Consider the following 26,292-nt stretch of genomic DNA (forward strand, 5'->3'; position numbering starts at 1 on the left):
TGCCAACAGGAAAATATACCCGAGGAATGGAGGGAGCATACTCTTGTCCCCATCTACAAGGGTAAAGGGGATGCACAAGACTGTAAAAATTACAGAGGAATAAAGTTGATGTCCCACACAATGAAAATCCTAGAAAGGGTTCTTGATGGAAGATTGAGGAAGGAGGTGGAGATTGCAAAGGAACAATTTGGCTTCATGCCCAGCAGATCGACAATAGATGCTATCTTTGGGTTACGGCAGATGATGGAAAAGTTTCGAGAGAAACAACAGGAGCTACATCTGGCATTTATTGATCTGGAGAAAACATATGATAGAGTGCCAAGGCAAGAAGTCTGGAGGTATCTGAAGGAGATGAAGGTACCGGAGAAATATGTCAGGTTGGTGCAGGAGATGTACAGAAATGTGAAGACGTGTTCGGACCTGTCTGGGACAGACGAAAGTTTTCAAGTAACAGTTGGCTTGCATCAAGGGTCAGCATTAAGTCCGTTTCTGTTTAACATTATGATGGAGGTGGTGAGAGAAGATGCGTCTTGGACAATGTTGAATGCAGATGACATCTTGCTGTGTGCAGATTCAAGAGAAGAAGCGGGAACTAAACTGGAAAGATGGAGAAAAGAAATGGAAGAGAGAGATATGAGATTGAGCAGAAGTAAGACAGAGTATGTGTTGCATAGTGGGCAGTGGCCAGGAGACAGAGATCTGGAGCTGGAAGGAAATGTCATCAGGAAGGTGAGGGACTTTAGATACTTAGGTTCAACAGTGAAAGAAGATGGAGGAGCTGAGATGGAAGTGGGATGCAGGATACAAGTAGGTTGGAGGAACTGGAAGGAGATGGCTGGAGTGTTATGCGATAAGAGGGTGCCGATCAATCTGAAAGGCAAAATCTATAGGACAGTAGTGAGGCCAGCTATGACGTGTGCTATAGAAACTGTGGCCCTGAGGAAAAATAACATCAGCAGGATGGAAGTAGCAGAGATGAGAATGCTTAGGTGGATGTGCAGTGTGACCAGAAAGGATCGTCTGAGAAATGACTATGTGAGGGGAACAGTGAAAGTTACGAACTTAGGAGCGAAGATACAGGAGGCAAGGTTGCGATGATTTGGTCATGTGATGAGGAGGGAGGACGAATATGTGGGAAGAAGGGTCATGCAGATGGATGTGCAAGGAAGGAGGAGGCGTGGGTGGCCAAAGAAGAGATGGAGGGAGCTGGTAGAAGAGGACTTGAGGATGAAGAACTTGGATGTGGTGACATCCCAAGACAGGAGGATGTGGAGGAGACTCATCATCAACAGTGACTCCCACTTAAGTGGGAGAAGCTGCAGAAGAAGAAGAAGAAGAATTAATTTTGAATTACACAACTATACCTGGTTAACTGGAACTTCAATAACATTTTCTCCTCTTCACTCAGCTGAGATTGAGGCATGTGGACATATGCTATGTTATTCGACTCATTCTTGTTTTCATATTTTGAATGTTGTAACCAATTCTTTTGCTCTCTCTCTCTCTCTCTCTCCCCCCCCCCCTTGAATGGTGTTCATTTTAGAGTGAGCAAAATAGACTCAATTCTCCATTTACACAGTAGATTGGTTCCAGAAAAAAACATGTAAAAGAGAGTACAGTGCATATGAAAAAATAGAAGAATGGTTCCATATGTGAAAACCTGATACAAACAATAAGTTATTTTCAAACAAAACATATGAAAATCATTGAATAAAACTCAATTTAATTTTAATGGAATATTTTTGATAATTATTTAAAATATACATATGTATCTTTCTTAAAGAAAATAGTGTGTCACTAATAAAACAGAAATTCAAAAAGGCCCAAATATACCCTCATATGGTTATTAATTAAATTTTATTCACCGTCACTTTCTGAAAGTAGACATATTCTTTTGTGTGAGACTGGAATGAAATCACTTCCATCACTTGAAACACTTTGGCTGTCCTGTTCATACTGCAATGCCAAAATGATTTCTTCAGTAAAAGGAACAAAATTAGTGCTAATTTCCAATAATTCTGAAGGTTGATTTTTTTTTATCACAAACTCTGTAATTAATCATTGAGATCCTGTTTTGACTAGAACTTTGTATAATTCTTCATATCGTTCACTTCAGTTCATTTTTAAACTGTTCAGCTTGTACAGTATTTACTAGCCATTTGAAACCCTTCTTTAATTAATCCTGCAGTGAGTGGAATCTCTTTATCATCATCACTTTTTTCTTTTTCATTGAGATTCTCAAGGACAGCTTCTATTATTTCATAAATTCAGTTTATTCATGAACAAAACACAAGACATGTAAACATTTCGAATTGTAATCAAGAAATGATTGTTTAGCAAACAGCTTAACTCCTTCCAAGCGGCTTCACATAAGAAGGCCTTCAGTAATGGACCAACTTAACTTCGAGGAATCAGCATAGCACCTTTCTGCTTCCAGGAACCGACCACAAGTGAATATAACGGGCCATCTGTTGGCTTAACTTCAGTGAATTGTAATTACAAAAATTGATTTTTTTTTTCGCCACAGTTGTCTACATTCCGTAGCATAGTGAACCTCCACCCTGATATTTAAAACATCGAGGTGGAGGTTCCCCAACATTCAAGTTTAAGTACATATGTACCATTCTAGGAAATGATAATTATAATGGAAATACTCTTTATAACAGAACTGAATTCAAACAGAAATTTTAAAAATAAGCGGCATTTGAACCATGTTAAATCCAAATATACTGTGTAAAAATTTAATTGCTTTTGTTTTCTAAACCATTATTTCAAAATTGTGTAAAAAAAAAGCCACGTAAAAAGAGAATTAATTGTATATATAGAAGTTTTTAATAAATTCTGATTTCCCTTATATGTGTTAAACCATTTTTTTCAAAATATTGTTATGTCTAGTACACATTAAAATATTTAAAATACTCTATAAAACATTTAGTATACTTTCTTGGTTACCTCAACTGAACATCCATAATCCCATTTATAAAATTTATTTTATACTGCTAATATCAGTATTTGTTGATTATGGGGAGTGGGTAAGAAATGTAAAGTGCCAGATTCTGTGTGTGGGGGGAGGGGGGGGGATATAATTGGAATGTTTAAATTGCAAAGGTGATTTTATAGGATTAATAAGAAAGATTATCCACACAATGGAGTGGCAAGAAGGAAAGAATGAGAGGATATCTCTAGAAGTTGTATGTAGTGAAGAAGAAAGTGAGGAGTAGTTTTTTTTACGTGGAATGGTGGATAAGTGGAATGCACTGTTGAAGTATGTTTTGAATGTTTGGAATAAGTGATACTTCCTGTAATTAGTTAACTGCATGGAGATTTGTTAGTTATGCGTAGTTTACTTTTACTTGTAAGAGGTTTGAATTTTAGATTGATCATGTCACAACATACAAGTATGCTGCTTACCTTGCTGCAGCCTCCTGACTCTGGGTAGTAATCTCAATGGCAAGCTGAACAGATTTTTGAAGTGAATCACGAGTCCGCTGGTCAACAGGTTCAACACTCTGAATATCAACACAAGTAATAATTAAATGATTTTGTGGGAACTTGTAAGAGGTCCGAATTTTTTGTTTTTCATCATAACCAAATACAGCTGATCGGATAATTTTTGCTGAATTCTGTAACAAAGAAAATTACAGTTAACCATTAAAAATACTGGATAATTTATCACAAATCTAAGACTTTTGAGAAATTCAAGAATTTCTCTTATTAAATGGAACTAGAATGAACATGATATTTAAGAACTTTTAACACCGCTGCTTTTAGGTTGAAATATTTAGAAAACTTAAAGATGGAAACTTAAACTTATGTAAATTTTACATAATTAAAATTATGTAAAATTTTCGCATACATATCATAAGCATCCTTAGTACATTAATGGAACATTGATAATGGAACAATGGATAATGAAACAGTATAAAATTACAAAAGAATCATTTTCAAAAAGCACCATTATAGCATTAGTAGAACAAAGATGGCCAGTAAAATTCCCAATGATTAAAAAAAAAACAAAAATTACAGTAATATAATCATCAGGAATTTGGATAAAAATGATATAATATTTTCCATAAAGAAGGCCATCAAATCTCTTTAAGTTTGGTCAGTGCAGAAATGTCTCACAGCTCCATGTAACCACTCTATAAGGAATCTACTGATATGTAAAAGGTTAGTTTTCTTTCCAAAAAACTCTGGTTAAGATGGCATGTTATTTTAGGCCAGACAGTTCCAGTTCATGGTACTGGAACTGTTGATGGCTACAGATCTAAAGGAGCATGGAATCTGGTAGATACCTTGAAGGATGAGTGGAGAAAGCATGTCGTTAGGTAAAGGAAGGAAGGTAGAAATCTTCCTGATTAGACAAAAGAATACAGTCATACCACGACTTACGTGAATCCGGAGTTATGCGGTTTCTTATATGTATGTATTCCCATCACGCCTCACCACTAGTCGTATCTTTCCGTGCTGGTCGCACATGCTGTGGACAAGTACTGACGTGTTCTGGAAAAAGATGCCTAAGAGAACTTTCATCGCATGTGAAGAAAAAACATTTCCTGGCTTTAAGGCTACCAAAGACAGGTTGACAGTAATGCAGCTGGTGATTACAAGTTAAAACCTCTCTTAATTTATCGCTCCGAAAATCCAAGAGCTCTGAAAAAAAAAATCTAAAGCTGGCTTGCCAGTGATTTGGAAGTCAAATTCTAAAGCTTGGGTGACAGCTTCTATTTTTGAAGACTGGTTTGATCACCACTTCATACCTGAAGTTGAACGTTATTGCCAGTTTAAAAAAAATTCCGTTTAAAGTTATGCTCATTACTGATAATGCACCTGGTCACCCTCCTGCAACTTTAATTGATTTTGATCCACGTGTAAAAGTTGTTTTCTTGCCTCCAAATATAACCAGCTTACTTCAACCGATGGAGCAAGGAGTTATCAAAACATTCAAAGCGTACCTCACATGGCATTTGTTTGCAAGTCTGAATGAAGCTATGAGGCAAAATGAGCAACTGTCTGTTAAAGAGTTTTGGAAACAGTTTAATGTTTTAGATGCTGTAAGGATTATCTGAGATTCTTGGGGTGAAATTTCCCAAAAAACCTTGAATGGTGTCTGGAAAAAATTTTGTCCATCCTTTTTTAAATGCGAAACAGAAATGTTGCCAGAAACTGATCAAGTTGCTGAGGCAATAAAAGAAGTTGTCAACCTTGCCAGGCAATTAGATTTAGAAGTCGACAATGAAGATGTCAGCGAGCTGTTAGACTCACATAGCAAGGAGCTTACAATCGACGAGCTCATAGAGATGCATAAGCAAAGCGCTACTGAAGAGACCGAAACCTCAGATCCAGTTTTACCAGAAAAGCACATGACAACTGCAAAATTAACAGAAGATCTCAGCTTAATTAAGAAGGGTTTACAGATTTTGGAGGACATAGATTCTAACGAGGAACGAATTGTAGCCACAAGGCAAGGAATAAAAAAATCACTGGCTTGCTATGAAGAAATTTTGCATGATAAGAAAAAGACATTATGCCATCAGACGAATCTATTAGATTTTATGAAACCATCGACATCGAAATAACGTTCTTTTTTTTTTATGTACGAAAAACTACAATTATGACTACTGTATATTTCTTAAAAAATATAGGTGTTTTTTTAAACCTTTGGTCCCAATTGCATGTTTGTGTATATAAATTACATGCAAAATTATACCCCAAGTTACGCGAATTCGACTTACGTGCTTTTCGTTGGTCCCACCTACCGCATAACTTCGGGGTATCACTGTACTACAATATTGAGTGGATTTAGAACTTCAGCTATACATTCAGAAATCCTTAAAGCTGTCAAAGTCTTTCTTAATAAAAGATTCATTAAAGCTATTTTTCATAAAAGCAGATTGATATAATTCAATTCCTGATGTAAAAGTCTTCAATGGAATAAACAATATGAGCATGATGCAATAAGGTTTAATGGTTCCATTCTTTTGACTAGGATGATGATGAGAATTATCATGGATGTGTTTGATGATGTAGGAGTGAAAATCTTGTTTAAGTGAATTAATAGTATCTGATTATTCCAATGATTATCAGTGTACAAGACAGTAAAACCTGTTACACTGTGCTCATAATATTTGTTTTTCACTGAAGCCCTTTTACAACAGAAATTGAATTATATCAAGTTTACTTTTATAAAAGATAGCTTTAATGAATCTTTTATTAAGAAAGCCTTTAACAGCTTTAGACACCCACTCTAGATCTCCTGAAGATATCATGCAGATTTCACTCTTATGTACAAGGGATTTCTGAATGATATCTTCAGAGAAAGCTTGTCTTTAGCTGAAGTTCTTCCTCTTAATATTGTAGTATACTTTTGTCCTGGCAGGAAGATTTCTACTTTTCTTTCTTCACCTAAAGACAAGGTTTCTCCACTTAACTTTCCATCTGTCTACCAGATCCCATGCTCCTGTAGTTTGTCTTACTACAGGAGCATGGGATCATGGGATTTGTAGGCAGTCTTGCAGATCTATAGCCATCTGGCATAAAGAACATAAATCTCACATTCAGTACCATGAACTCGAACTGTCTGGCATAAAATAACATGCCATTTGAACTAAACAGAGTTTTTTTTAGAAGAAAATTAAGCTTTTATATAGCAGTAGATTCCTTATAGAGTGCTTACAGAGAGCTGCGAAACATTTCTGCACCAACTTAACTTAACAGATCTGATTGCCTTTGGTTATTCCCTTTATGGGAAATATATAATTTTTATCCAAATTCCTGATGATTATATTACTGTAATTTTTTTTTTAAGTCATTGGGAATTCTGCTGACCATCTTTGTTCTATTAGTGCTATAGTGGTGCTTTTTGAAAATAATTCTTTTATTGTAATTTTATACTGAGTTCCATTATTAATCTACTAAAGATACCTATGATATATAGGCAACAATTTTACAACTAATAAATTTATTTCATGTAAGTTTCCTAAACTTTTACCATTAGGAAAGTTATGATTAAGCTAAAGAGATGTTTAAATGACCAATACTGAGTTCTCAATACTTACTATAAAAAGGTGACAGGTTCACAGTGGTGTATTTAGATTTTACTACAGCCCAGCCTTTGATAGATTGCCACATGACAAGTTGATAATTAAATTGGAATTGGATAGTAGACTAGTGCATCGAATTGCAGATTGGTTGTTTGATAGGTATCAGTAAGTTGTGTATGGGGGGGGGGGAATACCCCAGAGGAGAAGGAAGGTCACCAGTGGTTTGCCTCAAGGATCTATTTTGGGATCATTACTGTTTAATTTGTATGTGCAAATGATATCTGGAAGGGCTTGAATGTGATATACAGTTGTTTGCAGATGATGCAAAGTTAGAGAGAACTATGAGGAGTACAATGGATGTTGTAGCTTTGAAAGAAGATTTAAATGAACTTTCTGAATGGGACTATGAGTTCGATGAAGTGTAACATTTTAGTTTGGGAAGAACAGATGGAATGCAGCAAATAAGATTAGTGGAGATATCTTAGAAGAGATGAGGAATCCCTCGGTGGGGGAGATAAGACTTGAAATTTTGGGTATATTTTGCTAAAATTGTGAATTCAATTCATATTATGGGAATGATGCAGAGAATGCATGTAGAAGTAAGAATGTTATTATGATTTCATTATATGAGTGGTTTCTGAAAAATAAGGTAACACTTTTTTTAATAGTGATGAAAGAGAATGAGATAAAACACTGTGGACAGACAGAACTGTTAATAACGTTCAAAAAGACTTATTGCAGTGTGGTGCTACTGTCACCTCATAGATAATAACAGTTGCAAGATGGCAACTACACTGTGAATGTGGTCCAAAACAGGTGTTTGTGAAGTTATTAATTTTTTGCAAGCAAAAGAGACCACCAAGTGACATTCACTGTGAACTGGCTGCTGTGTATGGCAAAAAGATGATGTCAAAGAAGCATGTGTGCTTTTAGTGCAATGAATTTAAAGTGGGCCATGGTGACATTGAAAATCAACATTGGGTGGGCAGGCCTTCATTGAGCAAGGCAGAAGACAACATTTGACATCATTCTTGAAGACCAGTGAATGAATCTGCATGAAATTATACAACTAAACTTGAGTAAGTTCACTGCTTAAGAAATTGTTCACAATGTCCCTGGTTTTTGAAATGTGTAAGCCTTCTGAGTGCCCGACAACTGTCAGAGGAGCACAAGGCAAACGCATATATATCACAATATATTCTCCATGTCTGGAGAATATATTGTGATATAGTGACAAAGGTGAAGATTTTCTCGATTGCCTAGTCACAAGAGATGAAACATGGGTTCATCACTTTACCCTGGAGAGCAAAGATGACTCCATGACCTGGAAACATCCATTATTTCATGTGCCAAAAAATTCAAAACTGTCCCACTGTCCAAAAAGTCATCACCACAATATTCTGGGATCGTCAAGCTGTTCTGCTGGTGGATTTTTGCCAAAGGGAGGAACAATTGATGCAGAGCTTTACTGTGCAACATTCACAAACTATGCAAAACGTCCAGGACCCCTAATAAGCAGCATGATTTTGGTGCATGACAATATCACTCCACACACCACTCGTGACTAGTCGCCACTGTAATCATTGGGAACTCTGCCACATCCTCCCATCCCAACACTCCCAGATTTAGCACCTTCTGACTTCCATTTATTTAGCCTACTCCACACTGAACATACCACTCCTGACGGGTTGCTGCTGTAATCATTGGAACTCTGCCACTTCCTCCCCCCTCACTACCACAGCCCAGATTTAGTATCTTCTGACTTCCATTTATTCAGGCTCTTCAAGAAATACTTTTCCTAAAAGCATTTCACAATGGATGAGGAAATTCATCAGATGGTGCAATGTTGGTTACTGTGTGTGGGCACAGACTTCTTTGGTACTGGTATTGATAAATTGATCAATTGATGGGACAAGTGCATCAATAAATTTGGAGACTTTGTAGAGAAGTAGTGCATGTTCACTTACTTCTTGATGTATAATTTCAATTTCCTATTATTAAACATCCTCGAGAAAAAAAAAACGTTACCTTACTTTTTGGAAATCCCTTGTATAAGGATTTGATCAGACCACACATCTGGTCCTAATGGTATACCACCAATTGTGCTCAAGAGATGTACTCATGAACTAATACCTATTCCTTATAATTTCTAAACCATATTATACTCAGCTAGCATCTACTGAAAGCAAACCTATACACAGCTAATTCCAAAATATCTGGTAGGTGTCTATCACCAAACTGTTGGCCTATTACTTTCACCTCAGCATTGTCTAATGTAACAAAGAATGTCATCAACAATCAACTTCAACACTTGAAGAACTCTGTCAACTAATGAGTGAGCATCAAATTTTAGCAAGAGAAAATTATCACAAAGTACTATTAAAGGAATCCTACTTTTTCAATGTGCATAAATGAAGTCGGATTACTAGAACTTTAACTACAAAGATATATATTAAAATATTAAAAGCTTACCTTGTGGAAATCATCAAAGTTGACGCTAGCAACAGCACCCCGTACTTTGGAAGCTACTGCTTTACACAGATCACCAACAAAATCAGGAACACTGAATAATTTTATTCCAATTTTTTCACTTTTATCTTCTAAATCAAAATACCTGAGAAAGTATAACAATAAATAAATAAATAAATAAATATTGAAATATGGTTATTTATTAAATACGAACAAAGTTCTCTCAATAATCAGTAAATCCTGTCATAGTTTATATTAAAATAAAGCATATTACCAATTATATGAGAGTTTCAATGACAAACGGGCATGGTCAGCAGTCTCCACAGTGATGATATCTGTACAGAAATCAGGACCAAGCAGAAGGCAGAGTGAGCGGGTCATATTTGGTTGTTTTGGATGACCTCCAGATAAGCTCAGCTGAGTGAACTGTTCATCAGGTTTCAACATTACCAAATCAGGCCCAAACATAACTCTAAATATAATAAAGAATAGAAATTAATAAAATAATCATATACCTCCCTTCATGTGACCCTTCCCATAATGATTTTAACCTTTTTACCTTTTTAACACATTCAGTATTTGCCTGAATATTGAAATGAGTTATCTGTAGAAAGTAAATTATATAATTTACTGAATTATAGTGTAATTTGTTTTTGTCACTAGAGGTCAAAGTCAACTGTTACTAGACATACATCTTACAGTAGTACAGTATTAAGATGTTTTGGAGTAGAAAGTGAGTAAGTGTGTGTGTATACACTACACATCCAAGATGACCAAGACGTAGCTCAAAATGTAGCATTTAATTTTAAATTCAAATTGGTTAATTTAAAATGGCAATGTTCATAAATCTAGCATAATGAGTGCTGCTCACCATTTAAGCACATTAAAAGAAAAAATAATAATCAAAGTTATTTTATTTTATTTTTTATTAGAATGCCATTTAATGGTCAGAAATGAACTATTTATGTATCCTTTTACAAAAGAATTGTTAATATTTATTTTATTCTAATATATTTTTACATTTCATTTCTGACTTTTACTGAACATTATTTAATGTACGAGGGTGGTCTGAAAAACAAATTTATAATTTCAAAATTATTTTTATTTTTCAACATAATTTCCCTTAAGACTAATACATTTATTCCAGCGATGCTCCAGCACCATTATCCCATCCCTATACTCTCAGTAAGATCTCCAAAATACCTCTCTACAGCAGCAATCACCTCATGATTTGAATAAAAACACTGACCAGCGAGGAAGAGTTTTAGTTTTGGGAAAAGATAGAAGTCAGAGGGAGCCAAATCTGGGGATTAGTGCAGATGTTCCAACAATTCATAGTGCAGATCCCTTAATTTTCCCATTCCTAAAACACCTTTGTGGGCAGGTGCATTGTCCTGATGAAAGATGATTTTTTTCTTCTCCAAACCGAGTCTTTTCTCGCAAATTTTTTCTTCTAGTCTAGTTAAAAGATTGGAATAATATTCCCCAGTTATTGTTGTACCCTTTTCAAAATAATTAATAAACAATATCCCAAAACACCGATGCCATGACCTTTCCTGCTGATGGAAACGACTTTGTCTTCTTTGGCGCTGAACAACTGGTTTCAGTGCACTGTTTTAACTGCTATTTGGATTCTGGTATGTAATGGTGAATCCAAGTCTCATCAATAGTAATAAATCGATGCACAAAATCAGTTTTATTCTTGTTAAAATGCTTGAAGCACTGTTCAGAAATTTTCATGGGAGTGCATTTTTGATCTGCTGTGAGCAAGCACAGCACCCATCTGGCGCAAAGCTTTTTTATTTCTGCAATTCTCCATGCAAAATATATCCTACACGTTATTTTGAAATGCCTATAGTCTCAGCAATTTCATGCACTTTGACTCGCCGGTTATCCAATACCATATCGTGCACTTGATCAATGATTTCTGATGTTGTTACATTTTTTGGACGTCCTTCACGTGGATCATCTTCAAGGCTGGTACGACCACGTTTAAACTCGGCAGCACATTTCTTAATTGTCAAAAACAAAAGAGAAGAGTGCTCATAAACTTTTATGAACTTCGAATTAATTTCTTTTGGAGTTAAACCTTCTTTTACAAAGAATTTTATAACTGCATGATACTCAATTTTATCCTTTTCAAGGGATACAGACAACACTTTTGCTTCAGGCAACTGTATAAAACAAACTACTTGATAGAATGACTTGCAATTTCACATGATGCTTATGACAGATGTACCAACTTAGAGAAAAAAAAAAAACTTGCAGATAGTGTTGCCATCTATGGTCAAGGCTGAGAACTTTTCAGAGCACCCCCATAATTATTTACTAGCTTTTATACATCTTTTTTTTTTAATACATTTAAAAAATTTTGATTGCATTTACTTTTTACTTGTATATCATTAATTAACATCAATTAAAAATGTAATGCAATCAAGATTTTTAAATTAATTAACAGATTATCAACATTTTAATTATCAAATTGTGTCTATATGCATGCTGTGTAACAAAAGAGTATCACAAACTAAGATAATAAATCAACAAATATGAATTTACCTGGCTTTCTTTTCCTTATAGTCATAAATTTGAACAGCTGCATTATGAGGAACTCTAAATGATACTACTTTTGTTTTATCTCTAGTTGGAAGAGAAACATCATCAGGTGCTTTTCTGTACATCCCACGATCTGCTAGAGGATCTCTATTACTTTGCAATAGTTTTTCCACTGATGGAGGAAGCTCTTTATTCCAAAGTTCTTCATCTTGATTAAGCATATATGTTGCCCCACAAATGGCACGAACCTAAAAATTTCATATATGATAATGAAATAAAATAATAAATCACTTATAATTTAAATAACTATGCTTTAAATAGTTATTTACTTGTGAAAAATAAAATTTTGAAAAAAACTAAAATTGTGAAATTCATTTATATACAGCAAACAGGGATCACATAAAGATTAACACTAGATGACTGGGAAAGAGATCTCCATATAGTCTTTTAAAGAACGCTGAGAATTGACAGGGACTTCTGACTTAATGTCCAATCCTGATTTTCACATGGTACACCCAGTCAGTATCTAATGGGATAATGAAACAAAAGTGAGCTGACAGTTTGTCGTTTAGTAGATTAAACTGTATTCTGTATTGGCTAAAAAAAAAGACAATAATGGTACAAGATATGAAATGTCATGTCAGCTGAGGAATCACTTAGTTAAACAAAGTTCCACTCCATGACCTCAATGCTTTCATCAAGAAACCAGGTGAACAGTGAAATGTTGCTAATAGAACAAACTCAAACTATATCTTAATGTCTGCAGAATTCTAGATAGGTACCATCAATGACACATCAATGGAAAAGCATGAAATTGACATAATTAGAGTAAAACTATGCCAACATAATCAATGTTACTGAAACAAAGAAGACAAACAATTAAATTCTTCTAAATAGAACAGAATTTTTTTTTTTTTTTTTTTTAATCATAGCCATTCTTCTGAAAAGTGGCTGAAAGAATTTTTTAAGACACATTGGAGTCAATAATGATGAAAGTGGGCAGTGAAATATCTGCTGGCATATGGGTTGATTTTTTGTATATTGTAATCTTCAATCTTTCAAAAGAATGAGTACATCTGACATCTAGGAAGATAAGAGAACCACTGGTTTCCAACTTTACCTTGAATTAGATTTATAACGTAAGCAGTTCCAATGATTTAAGAACTCTTGCACTGAGTCCTGATTATAACTGAATATCAAGAAAACATCATCAATGTATCTTTACCAAGTTTAGCAATAATGGGAAATGTTCATGGCTTGTTCCTCAAATGTTTCCAAATAAATATTTGCTAGGATAGGAGAAAAGAGGGGTTCCCATTGCAAAGCCAAAGTTTTATTTGCAGACAGTGTATTGGTATATAAAGTAACCAGAGTTAATACAATGTTTTCGGAGTGTCATGACTTTTTCTAGAGTGTCTTCCAACAATTAATTACCTCTTCAGTAGAAAAAATTGTAAAAAGGGAAGAAACAGAAGCTTACCATGATTTCATTTCTTAAGGTGTATATCTTTTATAATAAAAACAAAATGTTTAACGTTCTTGATATAAAAATTGTAAGCCTGTCAAGTTTTTTAATGATTTAGCTAAATGTTTTGACAACTTATAAGAAAACAAGCCAACAGTTTCAATGACAGATCTCAAAGGGTACTTTTTTCCTTTCATGTATTTTGGGTACATCACATAAACAAGAAATTATGATAGTCTCATTTCTCTTGTGAATTCTACAGTTGTTTTGAGTAAATTATTGGTACGATTTTGGAGTTCTCATGTAGGATCTCTTTCAGTTTTTGTATGATTTAGCTAAGTTACCATAAGTAGTAAGTAATGTATTATAATAATAGTCCTCTCTATCAAGGATTATGCTGGCTTCCTTTTATCTATTGAAAGAATTACTATGTTAATATTTTCCCTTAAAGTTTTTCATGCTCATTGTTCCCCAGGATAACAATGTCTCGCAAATGGTTTTGCTTTTATAGGTATTATTTCTGGGAAAATTCCCATGTTACTCCTTTAAGTAAATATTATTTTTTTATGGCTATTTAGCCTATTTTTGTTTAGGAGTGCACCTTTCATAATGTCACTGGCTTTTTACTCAAATTTTAGGGCATTACAGATGTTTTTTATAGACAGATACATGAAGAATATATAGGAGGAAAAATTCCTGCTTTTTTTTCTAATGAAGACCGATTAAAGATGTAATAAGTTAACCTCTTGGAGAAGCCCTTCCTATTTTAGATAATAATGTTCTCTGTATGTTATATGGACATATATAAAATTAAATCCTTTGCTGAATACTTTTAGTTATATCAACAGAAGAATACTTTTTTCTTCTGTTGATATAACTTGTTTATTATTATATTCAATGGAAGCTTATTCTAAGATTTAAATAATGTATATATATTTAATGTGTATGTATGTGAGTGTGTACTTAGGTACAGGGCTGGGCAAATTATGCAAAAACTTGCTTGCGATGAGCCTTCTTTTCCCCTCCATTTTTTAATCAAATGTTCCCATAAATCAATAGGAATTCAATAAAGCAATCAGTGATGCTGTGTTGTCGTTGTTGTTTGAAGAACATTTCCTTCGTGTGAGAACTATTCCAATTAGGAGAAGTCAATAAATAATAAAGATAGGGAGAATATTAAAAAAACATTTTTTTTTTTTTTGTTAGGAAAATAGAATTTGCTACATTAATTTTATTACTATAATGGCCCTTTATATTACACCTGTTTTTATGTGTTTTCTTCAAGTTAAAAGATTTTGCTTAGAAAGTTATTTTTTTTATTAAGTAAAAAATATTGTACTTTGACCAATTTGTAGCTACTTCCCAGCTGGCAAAATCTACTCAAAACAAGCAAACATATATAACTTGAAATCAGACAGAATTACATTTAGTATTTTTGATATCATTAAGGCAGTTCACAAATACTACCTTCATAAATAAAATTCTACAAAAAAAAAAAATGAAACTAGCATGACACATTGTATTTAAGTATGCGGAAAAGGCATATGACAAAGTGCCAAGATACAGTTAAGCTGTAAGTCAACAATTTGAATTGAAGGAGGTACAGGAAGATGGTTTAAGGTTAAATCAGATGTCCAACAAAGGTGCACATTATCTCCATTGTTATTCATTATCTATATGGATCACATTATGATGGAAAGTGGTATTAAATCTGAAATCAAAATTGGCTATATTAATCTTAGCTCTATACTTTTAAATAAATCCAGTACAAGTCGGCAAGATTTCCTGACTAAATTGAATAACTGTTGTAAAACGTTTGGTATGAAAATCAGAAATAAAAAGACAAATACAATGAAAATAGAAAGAAACATTGAAAACATCAACTGTGTCCTGAATAGTAAACCGATGGTCCTAAAGAAGGTGCTACTAAGATTAGAAGTGGAGGAATTTTTTGAGGCTTTAGAGAAAGCAACTGACACAATGCAAAAGGAAAATTTGGTCCATGTTGGGGATCTAAATAGCAGAGTAGGAAATGATTGTCAGACATACAAAAATATTTTGGGAAAATTTGGAGAAAAAAGCAAAGCTAATAATAATGGCAAATACCTATTGGATTTCTGCTCAGGACATGGACTGGTTATTACTAACACAATGTTCCAACATAAAAATGTGCACAAATTCACATGGAGAGAAGAGGCAAGGAATAAGAAAAGTCTCATTGACTATGTTATTGTAGATCGTGATGTTTTCTCCCTGGTGCAGGGCACACCAGAGTGTACAGAGGATTTGAAATTGTGCACATTTTTATGTTGGAATATGATAAAGGTGACATGAAAACAGGAGAAAAAGATATCCTTCAAGTATGGAGTAATTACTTAGAAAAATTGCTAAATGAAACAAGCAGTGATACAACAGTGGTAAAACAACACTCAACAGGCATGCAGTCAGGAATACATATCCATACTTGAAGTAGAAAAAGCCATCAAAAGCTAGAAATGTAGAAGGGCAGCAGGAGTAGATGATATTCGACTAGAAATGTTGAAATATGGAGGTATAAGTGTCTTACAGTGGCTGCACTGCATAGTTCAGAAGGCTTGGACAGAGGGACGAATTCCCGATGATTGGAGCAGAGCTCTCATAGTACCCATATATAAAAAGGGAAATAAAACTTAATGTGACAATTACAGAGGTATTTCCCTACTGAGTGTTCCTGGTAAGATATATGCAAGGATACTTGAGAAACGGTTGAGAAGGGCTGTGGAAGAAAAGCTTGGAGAAGAACAAGCTGGATTCAAGTCAAATACAGGCTGTCAGGATCAGATCTTCACTTTATGACAAATAGTTGAGAAATCATGGGAATATAACAAAGATCTGTATTTAACTTTTATAGATCTGGAAAAAGTATATGACAAGGTGCTAAGAGAGAAGCTATTCAATACACTACAGTTATATGGTGTCAATGGGGCATTATATCAAGCAATACTTAGTCTTTATTTGAGTTGTAAGTCAGCAGTTAGAATTGAAGGAAATATACGAAGATGGTTTAATGTTAAATCTGGTGTCAGACAAGGATGTACATTATCCTCTCTGTTGTTGATTATCTATATGAATCACAATATGAAAGAAAGTGGTATTAAACTGGATATCAAAATTGGAGATGTTAATCTCAGCACTTTGCTTTATGCGGTCGATGCTATACTTCTAAATAAATCCACTCCAAATCTGCAAGATTGACTGACTAAATTGAATAACTGCTGTAATAGATATGGTATGAAGGTTAGCAATAATAAGACAAAGACAATGAAAATAGGCTAGAATCATTGAAAAAAAATGTCAACTGCATTATGAATGAAGAACCTGTGGAACAAGTAAAACATTTCAGTTACTTAGACACTATTTTTAGTGAAGATGGTAAATTAAATATGGAAATAGACAACAGAATCAATAAAGCTGGTATGGTAGGAAGTCAACTGAATAAATTCATATGGAATACGAGAGAAATTAGTCAGAACACTAAATTAGCTGTATACAAGACAGTGTTCAAACCAGTTTTAACTTATGGATCTGAGAGCTGGGTTAGAAGTAAAACACTTGACCAAAGACTACATGCTGCAGATATGAGAGTTCTGAGAAAGATTAGGGGTACGAACAGATGGCATCAATAGCAATATCATATTAAAAATGAGGATATTAGGAAAGAACTTGACATTATCAGCATCCAGGAATGTGTTAGCAGAGCTAATCTCAGGTGGTCACTTCAACAGAATAGGAGAGAAAAGATTAGCAAAACAAGTGTTCTCTGCCAGGTTGGCAGGATAATAACCCAGAGGAAGACCAAGATATAGGTGGATTGATATGGTAAAAAGTGCCTTAGAAGATAGAAATATAAGATCTGGTAATATTGGAGTCTTGACAAGTAACAGACTGATTTAGAGGAAAATTGTAGATAGGAAGTTAGTAATAATGTAAATTTTTCATTTAGTACTATCATATCCTGTACGCCCCTTGAGGGTACATTGCAGGAATTTGATGATGATGATAGAGCAAGTAAAATATTTCAGCTATTTAAGCACCATTGAAGGCAAATTGAATATGGAAATATACAACAGAATTAGTAGAGATGGTATGGTATGGTAGGAAGTCAGCTGAATTTGTATGGAATAAGAAAGAAATTTTAGTCAAAACACTAAATGTATGAAAGACAGTATTCAAACCAATTTTAACTTATGGATCTGAGAGCTGGGTTAGAAATAAAACATCAAAGAGTATAGACTTCTGAGAAATATTATGGGAGTGAACAGATGGCAACAATGGCAGTAATCACTTAAACAGAACATGAAAAGAAAGAATAGCAAAACAAGGTTGGCAGGAAGACCAAGATGTAGATGGATTGATACAGTAGACAGAGCCTTAAGACAGAAATATAAGATCTGATCACACTGGAATCTTGACAGATAACAGTTTAATTTGATGGATAACTTTTTACTGGAAGTTAGTGACAGTGGAACGTTTTTATGTAGTACTATCATAATTATCCTGTGCACTACTGAGGATACATATCAGGTATTTGATAATGATGATGAACTTCCACACACTCCTGTCCTGCCCATAGAATTGTGCAAGCCCAGGTACATTAGTGGTACTGTGTGTAACCAACATTTGCATGTTAGAGAGAGTTGTCTAGCTGTATAGGTTAACATGCATTAGGGAGATTATGAGAACCATGTAGCTGTAATAGCATTTCACAAGATTGGAATGCAGCCACTTGTTACTTACAACATGCTAAAAACATTCTGAATCAGTAGGATGTTTGTGTATCAGACTATTAACGGTTATAACAATACAGAAATATATTGTTAAATGTAAATGATTTACTAATAGATGAGTGGTTTTTGTATTGTAATGGTATTTATGGCTAGACTAGAAAGATCTGCATTGGTGTAGTTTGGACTATACTACTTTTCTAGGCTGTTGGCAAAAGCTTCAATTTGTTACATCACAGTAACCCAGACCATGTTCACTGGATTGGTGGGAGAGGTTTTTGGTCACTTTCCACAGCTTCTGGTCCTCTGTTTTTAAGGACTGAACTTTTGTCTCCTACTGTTGATTTCATTAGTTTATAAGCCCATATCAAACTTCTTTTGTAGTCCTATGAAGTGCATGTCAGTATTCTGGGGTCAGCATGCACCTGGCTCTGTTTTTTCACAGATCAGGTTTTTTAATCTCATCCAGTAGTCTTAGAGTTTGTGTTTGGCACATCCATTGTAGCAACTATTATTGCAGTTATCTGCTTTTCTAAGCTAGAAATTCAGTCATCGACCATCCCATCCTTTAGTCGATAACTGGAACTGGGGACTAACAGATTCATGTAGAGTGGTTGTCGGTTTTATCCAGTTGATGGTTGGAACCTGATTCGGCATATTTTCATGTTGTAAGTCCAGTTAAACTAATACTGGATTGTGGTCAGAGCTGAGGTCATCCATCATACTTATTTGGTATTGATGCTTGTTATTTTGTAGTATTGCTATGTCAAGGACATCAGGAAATACTGCCATATTGTAGTACATGGGTTCTAGAGATCCTATAATCACTGTTTCTGATGGCAGAAAAGTTATTGAGGGTTCTACCATTTCGATATGTAGTTCCACTATTCCACGTTGTGTGCTTAGCATCCAGATCTGCTGCTACTGGCACTGTTCCCACCATTTCATTTGTGTCTATAATTTCAGTCAAGTCTGCTTCCAGAACTATTTGTTTGGAGATATATATATATATATATATATGGAGTATATTTTCAATTCTCAGGGATCCTGCATTTGCAGTTGATTTCCACTCCTGTGATTTCTATGTTGGTATTGGCAGGATTTACAATTTCATTGTGTTCTATATTGGGCTTGACAAAAAAATATGGCTGTTCCACTCCTCTCTCCACCCAGCATTGGGTCTGTCATTGAGGTACAGAACATAGCTCTAGCATTGAATTGTCAGCAGGCTGAAGGTGCATTTTGTTTACAAGAATTATCTCATCACTATAGTGTGTTGTAAATTCTTGTAGTTATCACATTTTTTCCCCTGGAATTCCAGAACACAATCTATAGAGAGTTTGGCCTTCTACATTTATTCATTATTGACTAGTGCAATAAGGACTGGTGATACTAAAGTTGAATTAATGCAGAAGTCATATTTTCCATATGAAAGTAGCAAAAAGATATACCACCTTATTATTAAAATTAAATTAGAAACAGATGTAGGAAAGATTTTTTTTTTCAATTATAAATTAAGTTAAATTTGCTAGGAAATTATATTCTTGTTTCATCCTTTACAAAAGTGTAAGCAAACAAAAGTGAAGATACTTCTCGTGTAAATTTTGTTTGCTTACACTTGAACAAAGGATAAAACAAAAATATAAGTTCTTGGCAAATGTAATTTAATTTATAACTAAGTGACAAATATTTCCAAAATGTGGGAAACAGTGATACTTTGAGATCCAAATGCACATCCTAGGCTATCAACAAGTGCCCACAGAAAGTGACCAATCTTGTCTCCTTGTTTGACATAGTTGTGTGTTGCTGGGCATTTAAATGTCTCTGTTAAATATTGGTGAGCTCTAATCATGCCCTCCTTATAAAACTCTAGGGTATGATCTCTTGTCTTGTTCACATTTCCCTAGACTCAATGAAAAATGTCTTCTGCATTAATCTTTTCCCCTCCCCCATTACTACCAAGTTATGTCTGTCATGTTATCTCTCTTATATAACAAGCATTGGAAATAGCATTCCTTAAATCTGTCCTCATAGACAATTTTTCTCAAACCATTACAGATGTGATCTAATTTTTAATAGACATTTGGACTAACACGTAGCATTATTAAACACCTTACTATTGCCTCTTTATTTCTACAGGTAAGGACCTTTTCCTCATTGCCACAAGCAGTTTGTCTTAACCATTTTTCAACATGGCTTCTAAATTTCACATTATCTACATCACTATAAGGTCCCACATCCCCACCCTTTCATTTTATATATGTGCCTTTTGCCAGGCTAAGACAGGATATACATCCTATCCTTACCTTCCAAATTTTGCAATCTATTAAAATCCTCCCTGAAAGCCATAACATCAGCTAACTTACATGTTAAACATTACTGTTTAACATATACGTTAGACAGTAATGAGTCTAAAACTTATCCCTATAACATGTGCCCTGGTGAGTTTACTTCTTTTAGGATACTCTTCTCTGTTAGACACCTTGATCGCACATCCAATCTTCTGTCTGCTTGCTAATCTGTTCTGTTATCCAACACCATTCACCGATGTTTAAATATTAACTTATTATGTAGCAGTTGTCTGTGTAGATGTGAGTTTTATCCCCAATACATGTCACCCTGTTCGTAATATTAAAGTTAATTGCTAAAACTAAACTTTGCTTAACAAATCCTGATATTATCAACCCAACCATAGACTCTAGCCATGATACCCATTCTTACGCTTGTAGGGTGACAAGTATTCTCCCCTCGTAGAACTTGAGTTTTTTTATCCTACAGAACAGACAAACTAATTTGAGAACACACACAGTTAACAGATATAATAAAATGTCATCATAGTCTCTTAACTGCCTCACACAACTCCAGATAAACAACCTTGCCATAAATACTGTTACAACTTTTGCATACGGGGTGCTTAAGGGTCAAAGCTGTATAACTGAGAGGAGACCTCCACATAGCCTTTAAAGGAATGCGGAGAACTGACCAGGGCTTCTGACCTAATGTCCATCCTTACCTTCTCGTGGTGAACCCTGTTGGGTATCTACCTGGATACTGAACGAACGAGGATGGGCTGGCAATTTGGGATTTAGCCGACCAAATTGTATTCTTATTGGTTAAACCAAAATACAAAATGATGGTACAAATGACAATATTTCATGCGGTTGGTGTGTCGCCCGGTTAAACAAGGCTCCAATTGTTTTTGCCAGGGAACCAGGGCCAACACCGAAAAGCCAGCTACTGGAATAAATCTGAAAACAACCACTAACTTAACATCACAAGAGTTAAAGATCGGTACGATCAACATAAGAAGCCTGAATGGTAAAGAAATGGAGCTAGCTGAGGAATGAGATAAGTACCAGATCGACATAATAGGGGTGAAATAAGAGGGCTGAAACAAAAAAGACAAAATCTGGTGAGATCTTTCTGAGCAATACAAAATGTTATATTCAGGCAATGACAATCAAGGAAAAGAAGGAGTAGCTATAGTATTCAACACTAAATACGAGGCTAATCTTCTTGAATGGCGGTCAGTCTCAAGTAGAGTAATGTGGGCAAATATGAGAATGCGGAACTGGACAATGAGACTTATTTGTACCTATGGTACCACAGAAGGTTCTACTAAGGTAGAAGTGGAGGAATTTTTTGACGCTTTAGAAAAAGCAACTGACACAATGAAAAAGGAAAAGTTGGTCCTTGTAGGGGATCTAAATAGCAGAGTAGGAAATGATTGTGAGACATACAAAAATATTTTGGGAAAATTTGGAGAAAAGAGCAAAGCTAATAATAATGGCAAATATCTGTTGGATTTCTGCTCAGGACATGGATTGGTTATTACTAACATCATGTTCCAACATAAAAATGTGCACAAATTCACATGGAGAGAAGAGGCTAGGAATAAGAAAAGTCTCATTGACTATGTTATTGTGGATAGTGATGTTTTCTCCCTGGTGCAGGACACCAGAGTGTACAGAGGATTTAAAATTGGAAGCGATCACTATTTAGTCTTGAGCAGGAGAAAATTGAATTTCATATTGAAAAGAATAACATGTAAGAAAGTTTTAAAGTGAATAAAAGTTGAGCAGCTTTCAGATGTGAACTGTAGACTAAAATACATAAAGATTATAGAAGAAAAAATTAAAGAGTTTGAGAACAGGAACCAAACCTTGGAGATTCAGTGGCAAGCAATGAAGAAAAACCTGATTGATTCAGCCAGAGAGGCTTGTGGTGAGGTTGTCTGCAAGGATGGAAAAATCAAAACTCCATGGTAGACACTGGAAGTGTCTGCCATGGAGAAGAGGAGGAGAAGAAGAGGCAGTGAAGGAAAAGAAGAAACCATATCAAAAGTTCCTGGCAAATAAGTCAGCTTGTGCACTTAGAGAATACAGAGACAAATGTAAGAAAGCTAAACCCTGTGTAAAACTGTCTAAACAAAAGTCATGGGAGGACTTTGGCAAGAACATAGAAAATAAATATCAAGAAGGTGGGAAGATATTCTGGAGGTTGTTGAAGAAGCTTAGAAATGGAGGAAAGAGTGCTGTAAAAGGAGTTGGAGATGATAAAGGTGACATGAAAACAGGAGAAAAAGATATCCTTGAAGTATGAAGTAATTACTTTGAAAAATTGCTAAATGAAACAAGCAGTGATAGCACAGTGGTAAAAAACACTGACCAGGCATACAGTCAGGAATAAGTATCCATACTTGAAGTAGAAAAAGCTATCAAAGGCTTGAAATGTGGAAAGGCAGCAGGAGTAGATGATATTCGACCAGAAATGCTGAAGTATGGTGGTATAAAAGTCTTACAGTGGCTGCACTGCATAGTTCAGAAAGCCTGGACAGAGGGACGAATTCCCGATGATTGGAGTAGAGCTCTCATAGTACCCATATATAAAAAGAGAAATAAAACTGAATGTGAGAATTACAGAAGTATTTCCCTACTGAGTGTTCCTGGCAAAATCTATGCAAGTATACTTGAAAAAACGGTTTATGTTGAGAAGAATTGTGGAAGTAAGGTTTGGTGAAGAACAAGTTGGATTCAGGCCAAATAGAGGCTGTCAGGATCAGATCTTCACTTTATGACAAATAGTTGAGAAATCATGGGAATATAACAAAGATCTGTATTTAAATTTTGTCGATCTTGAAAAGGCATATGACATGGTGCCAAGGGAGAAGCTATTCAATATGCTACAGTTATATGGTGTCAATGGAGCATTAAATCAAGCAATACTTAGTCTTTATTTGAGTTGTAAGTCAGCAGTTAGAAATGAAGTACAGAAGGATGGTTTAATGTTAAATCTGGTGTACATTATCCCCTCTGCTATTCATTATCTATATGGATCACATTATGAAGGAAAGCAGTATTACACCTGATATCAAAATTGGAGATGTTAATGTCTGCTCTTTGCTTTATGCTGATGATGTTATATTTCTAAATAAATCTGCTACTAGTCTGCAAGATTCCCTGACTAAATTGAATAACTGTTGTAATAGATATGGTATGAAGGTCAGCAATAAAAAGACAAAGACAATGAAAATAGGTAGAGTCATTGAAAATGTCAACTGCATTGTGAACGGAGAACCTGTGGAACAAGTAAAACATTTCAGCTACATAGGCACGATTTTTAATGAAGATGGTAAATTAAATATAGAAATAGACAACAGAATCAACAAAGCTGGTATGGTAGGAAGTCACTTGAATAAATTCATATGGAATAAGAGAGAAATTAGTCAGAACACTAATTATCTCTATACAAGACAGTGTTCAAACCAGTTTTAACTTATGGATCTGAGAGCTGGGTCAAAAGTAAAACATGACTAAAGACTAGAGACCACAGATATGAGAGTCTGAGAAAGATTAGAGGCGTGAACAGATCGCATCAATGGCAATAACATATGAAAAACAAGGATATTAGGAAAGAACTTGATATTGTTAGCATCCAGGAATGCATTAGCAGAGCTAATCTCAGGTGGTATTTTCACTTAAACAGAATGGACAAGGAAAGATTAGCCAAACAAGTGTTCTCTGCCAGGTTGTTAGGAAAACGACCCAGAGGAAGACCAAGATATAGGTGGATTGATGCAGTGCAAAGTGCCTTAGACGATAGAAATATAAGATCTGATAATGTTGGAGTTTGGACAAGTAACAGGCTGATTTGGAGGAAAATTGTAGTAGGAAGTTAGTAATGATGTAAATTTTTCATGTAGTACTATCATATCCTGTACACTCCTTGTGGGTACATGGCAGGAATATGATGACGACTTTCGCATACATCCATGCTGTCCACAGAATTGCGTAAATCTTGTTCCATTAGTGGCACTGTGCACAGCCAACATTTGTGTGTTTATCAGTAGAGAGAGAGAGAGAGAGACTAGTTTAACTGTATGGGGGGTAAACATGCAGTGGAGAGATTATGAGAACCAAGCAGCTGTAATAGCATTTCACAAGGTTGGAATGCAGCCACATTTTATTTCAACATGCTAAAAACACTCAGGATCAGTAGGATGTTTGTGTATTGGACTATTAACCATTATAATTATACAGAAGACATACCTGACTGCCAAAGAACAAATCAACTATGCTGTGTAAAGACACAGTAGCTTGTGAAGGGCATGAAGTCATGCTTCTGCCATATCATTGCTATGATAAATTTCAAGGGTATGTCATAGTTGTCTTCTTCCTTTTTATGTATTAGGCCTAGTGGCCTGTTACAGAGCTGTCCTTTACCCTTCCAAACCATACCCGTTCCAAGGATAAGGCAGTTAGCCCCATGCCTTTCAGTGTGTGTGTGTGTGTGTGTGTGTGTGTGTGTGTGTGTGTGTGTGTGCGCGCGCGCGTACTATGTCTGTAGATGCATGTGTTCATGGAGCTGGTTTCCTGTTCTAGGGGACAAAAAAACCTAAGTTTCTGGGTGAAAAAAAAAAACCCTACCTCCATGAGACCAGCTAACTCACCTTTTATGGAAAAAGACAAAGGTTCCAGGATAAAGGTTCCTGACGTCACTGACACGAATCAACCCCAGGTCTTTCTGACCAAAGGGTTTTCGTCTATACTAACTGAGCTAAGGAAGCTCAGTATGTCACAATAACTGAGAATTTTTAACATTCTTTGTCTATTGACTGAATCGCAGACTTTTGAAAAATCTGTGAAGTTTATAATTTAGGGAAGGTTTTTATCTTTTACTCCTTCTAAGGCAGGGGATGTTTCTTGATAAACAGTGTTTCTGTTTATCAAGAAACTGGCTTGATTTTGAGTAGAAAAAGTGTTACATATGGTTCAATTTAGTTTAGAAGCATCCTGTTATAGATTTTCACTGTGGAAGAAAGCAGTATGATTCCTCTGTAATTTTCTGGGTTGTTCAGATTGCCTTTTTTGGGTATTGGTATTATTAGATCTTCTTGCATTTGTGATGTAATGTTGGAAGATGTAGCTGAGCTCTATTACAGATAATTAACAGCTATTTCCAAAGTTCTTTTCTTCCATAATAGCATTCCGATCATAAGAAATCAGATGATTTTGTTATTCTTTTGGGTTTTTAGTGCAGTTTTAAATTCTTGCATTGTAAAATTGTTGTACATAATGGGAAGTTCTTTTAGAATTATTATTTCTAGAAAAGCATCTGTAGTGAAATTCACTGATAAATTATTTAACAGTTTTTCAAATTGGTTCTTCCACTTCAGGTATGTTGCCATTTTTAGTCTTCAGTAGATATTTTAAAATGAGTCAAGTGTTTTATGTATAATGTGGTATGGAGAGTAAAGTGAGGATGAGGGGAATAAGAGATTTCACCAACTGGATAATTTATAGCAGGGGGAATTTGAAGCATCTACTATATATCTTGTGAGGGATTGTGGGTACAGAAGGGTTTAAATTTTTTTTGCGATTCCAGAAGGCCAGAAAAACAGTCATTTGAGTAGATCTTTTATTTTTTTAATCTGAGATTTAGTGAGATCATAATCTAAAGGTAAGTAGGTAGAATAGTATCCATTTTTCTACTGTATTTA

The 26,292-nt window shown here is 35.0% G+C and overlaps 1 protein-coding gene across 4 annotated transcripts in view; it reads right to left on the minus strand.

The window, feature by feature from the left end:
* Positions 1-26,292, minus strand: part of LOC150095684 (major vault protein-like) — a 248,434-nt gene that overhangs the window by 65,863 nt on the left and 156,279 nt on the right. For all 4 annotated transcript variants that reach the window (XM_090409713.1, XM_090409711.1, XM_090409712.1 and 1 more), the window contains exons 9-12: positions 12,069-12,313; positions 9,787-9,984; positions 9,516-9,657; positions 3,412-3,623 (exon numbers count right to left, since the gene is read on the minus strand). In XM_090409713.1, the coding sequence (XP_090265839.1) occupies positions 3,412-3,623; positions 9,516-9,657; positions 9,787-9,984; positions 12,069-12,313 (797 nt within the window). The remainder of the gene's footprint in view (positions 1-3,411; positions 3,624-9,515; positions 9,658-9,786; positions 9,985-12,068; positions 12,314-26,292) is intronic.

Source organism: Typopeltis vanoorti, chromosome 20 (assembly GCF_054136105.1).
Source record: "Typopeltis vanoorti isolate ZY-2024b chromosome 20, IOZ_Tvanoo_1.0, whole genome shotgun sequence".
Taxonomy (NCBI): domain Eukaryota; kingdom Metazoa; phylum Arthropoda; class Arachnida; order Uropygi; family Thelyphonidae; genus Typopeltis; species Typopeltis vanoorti.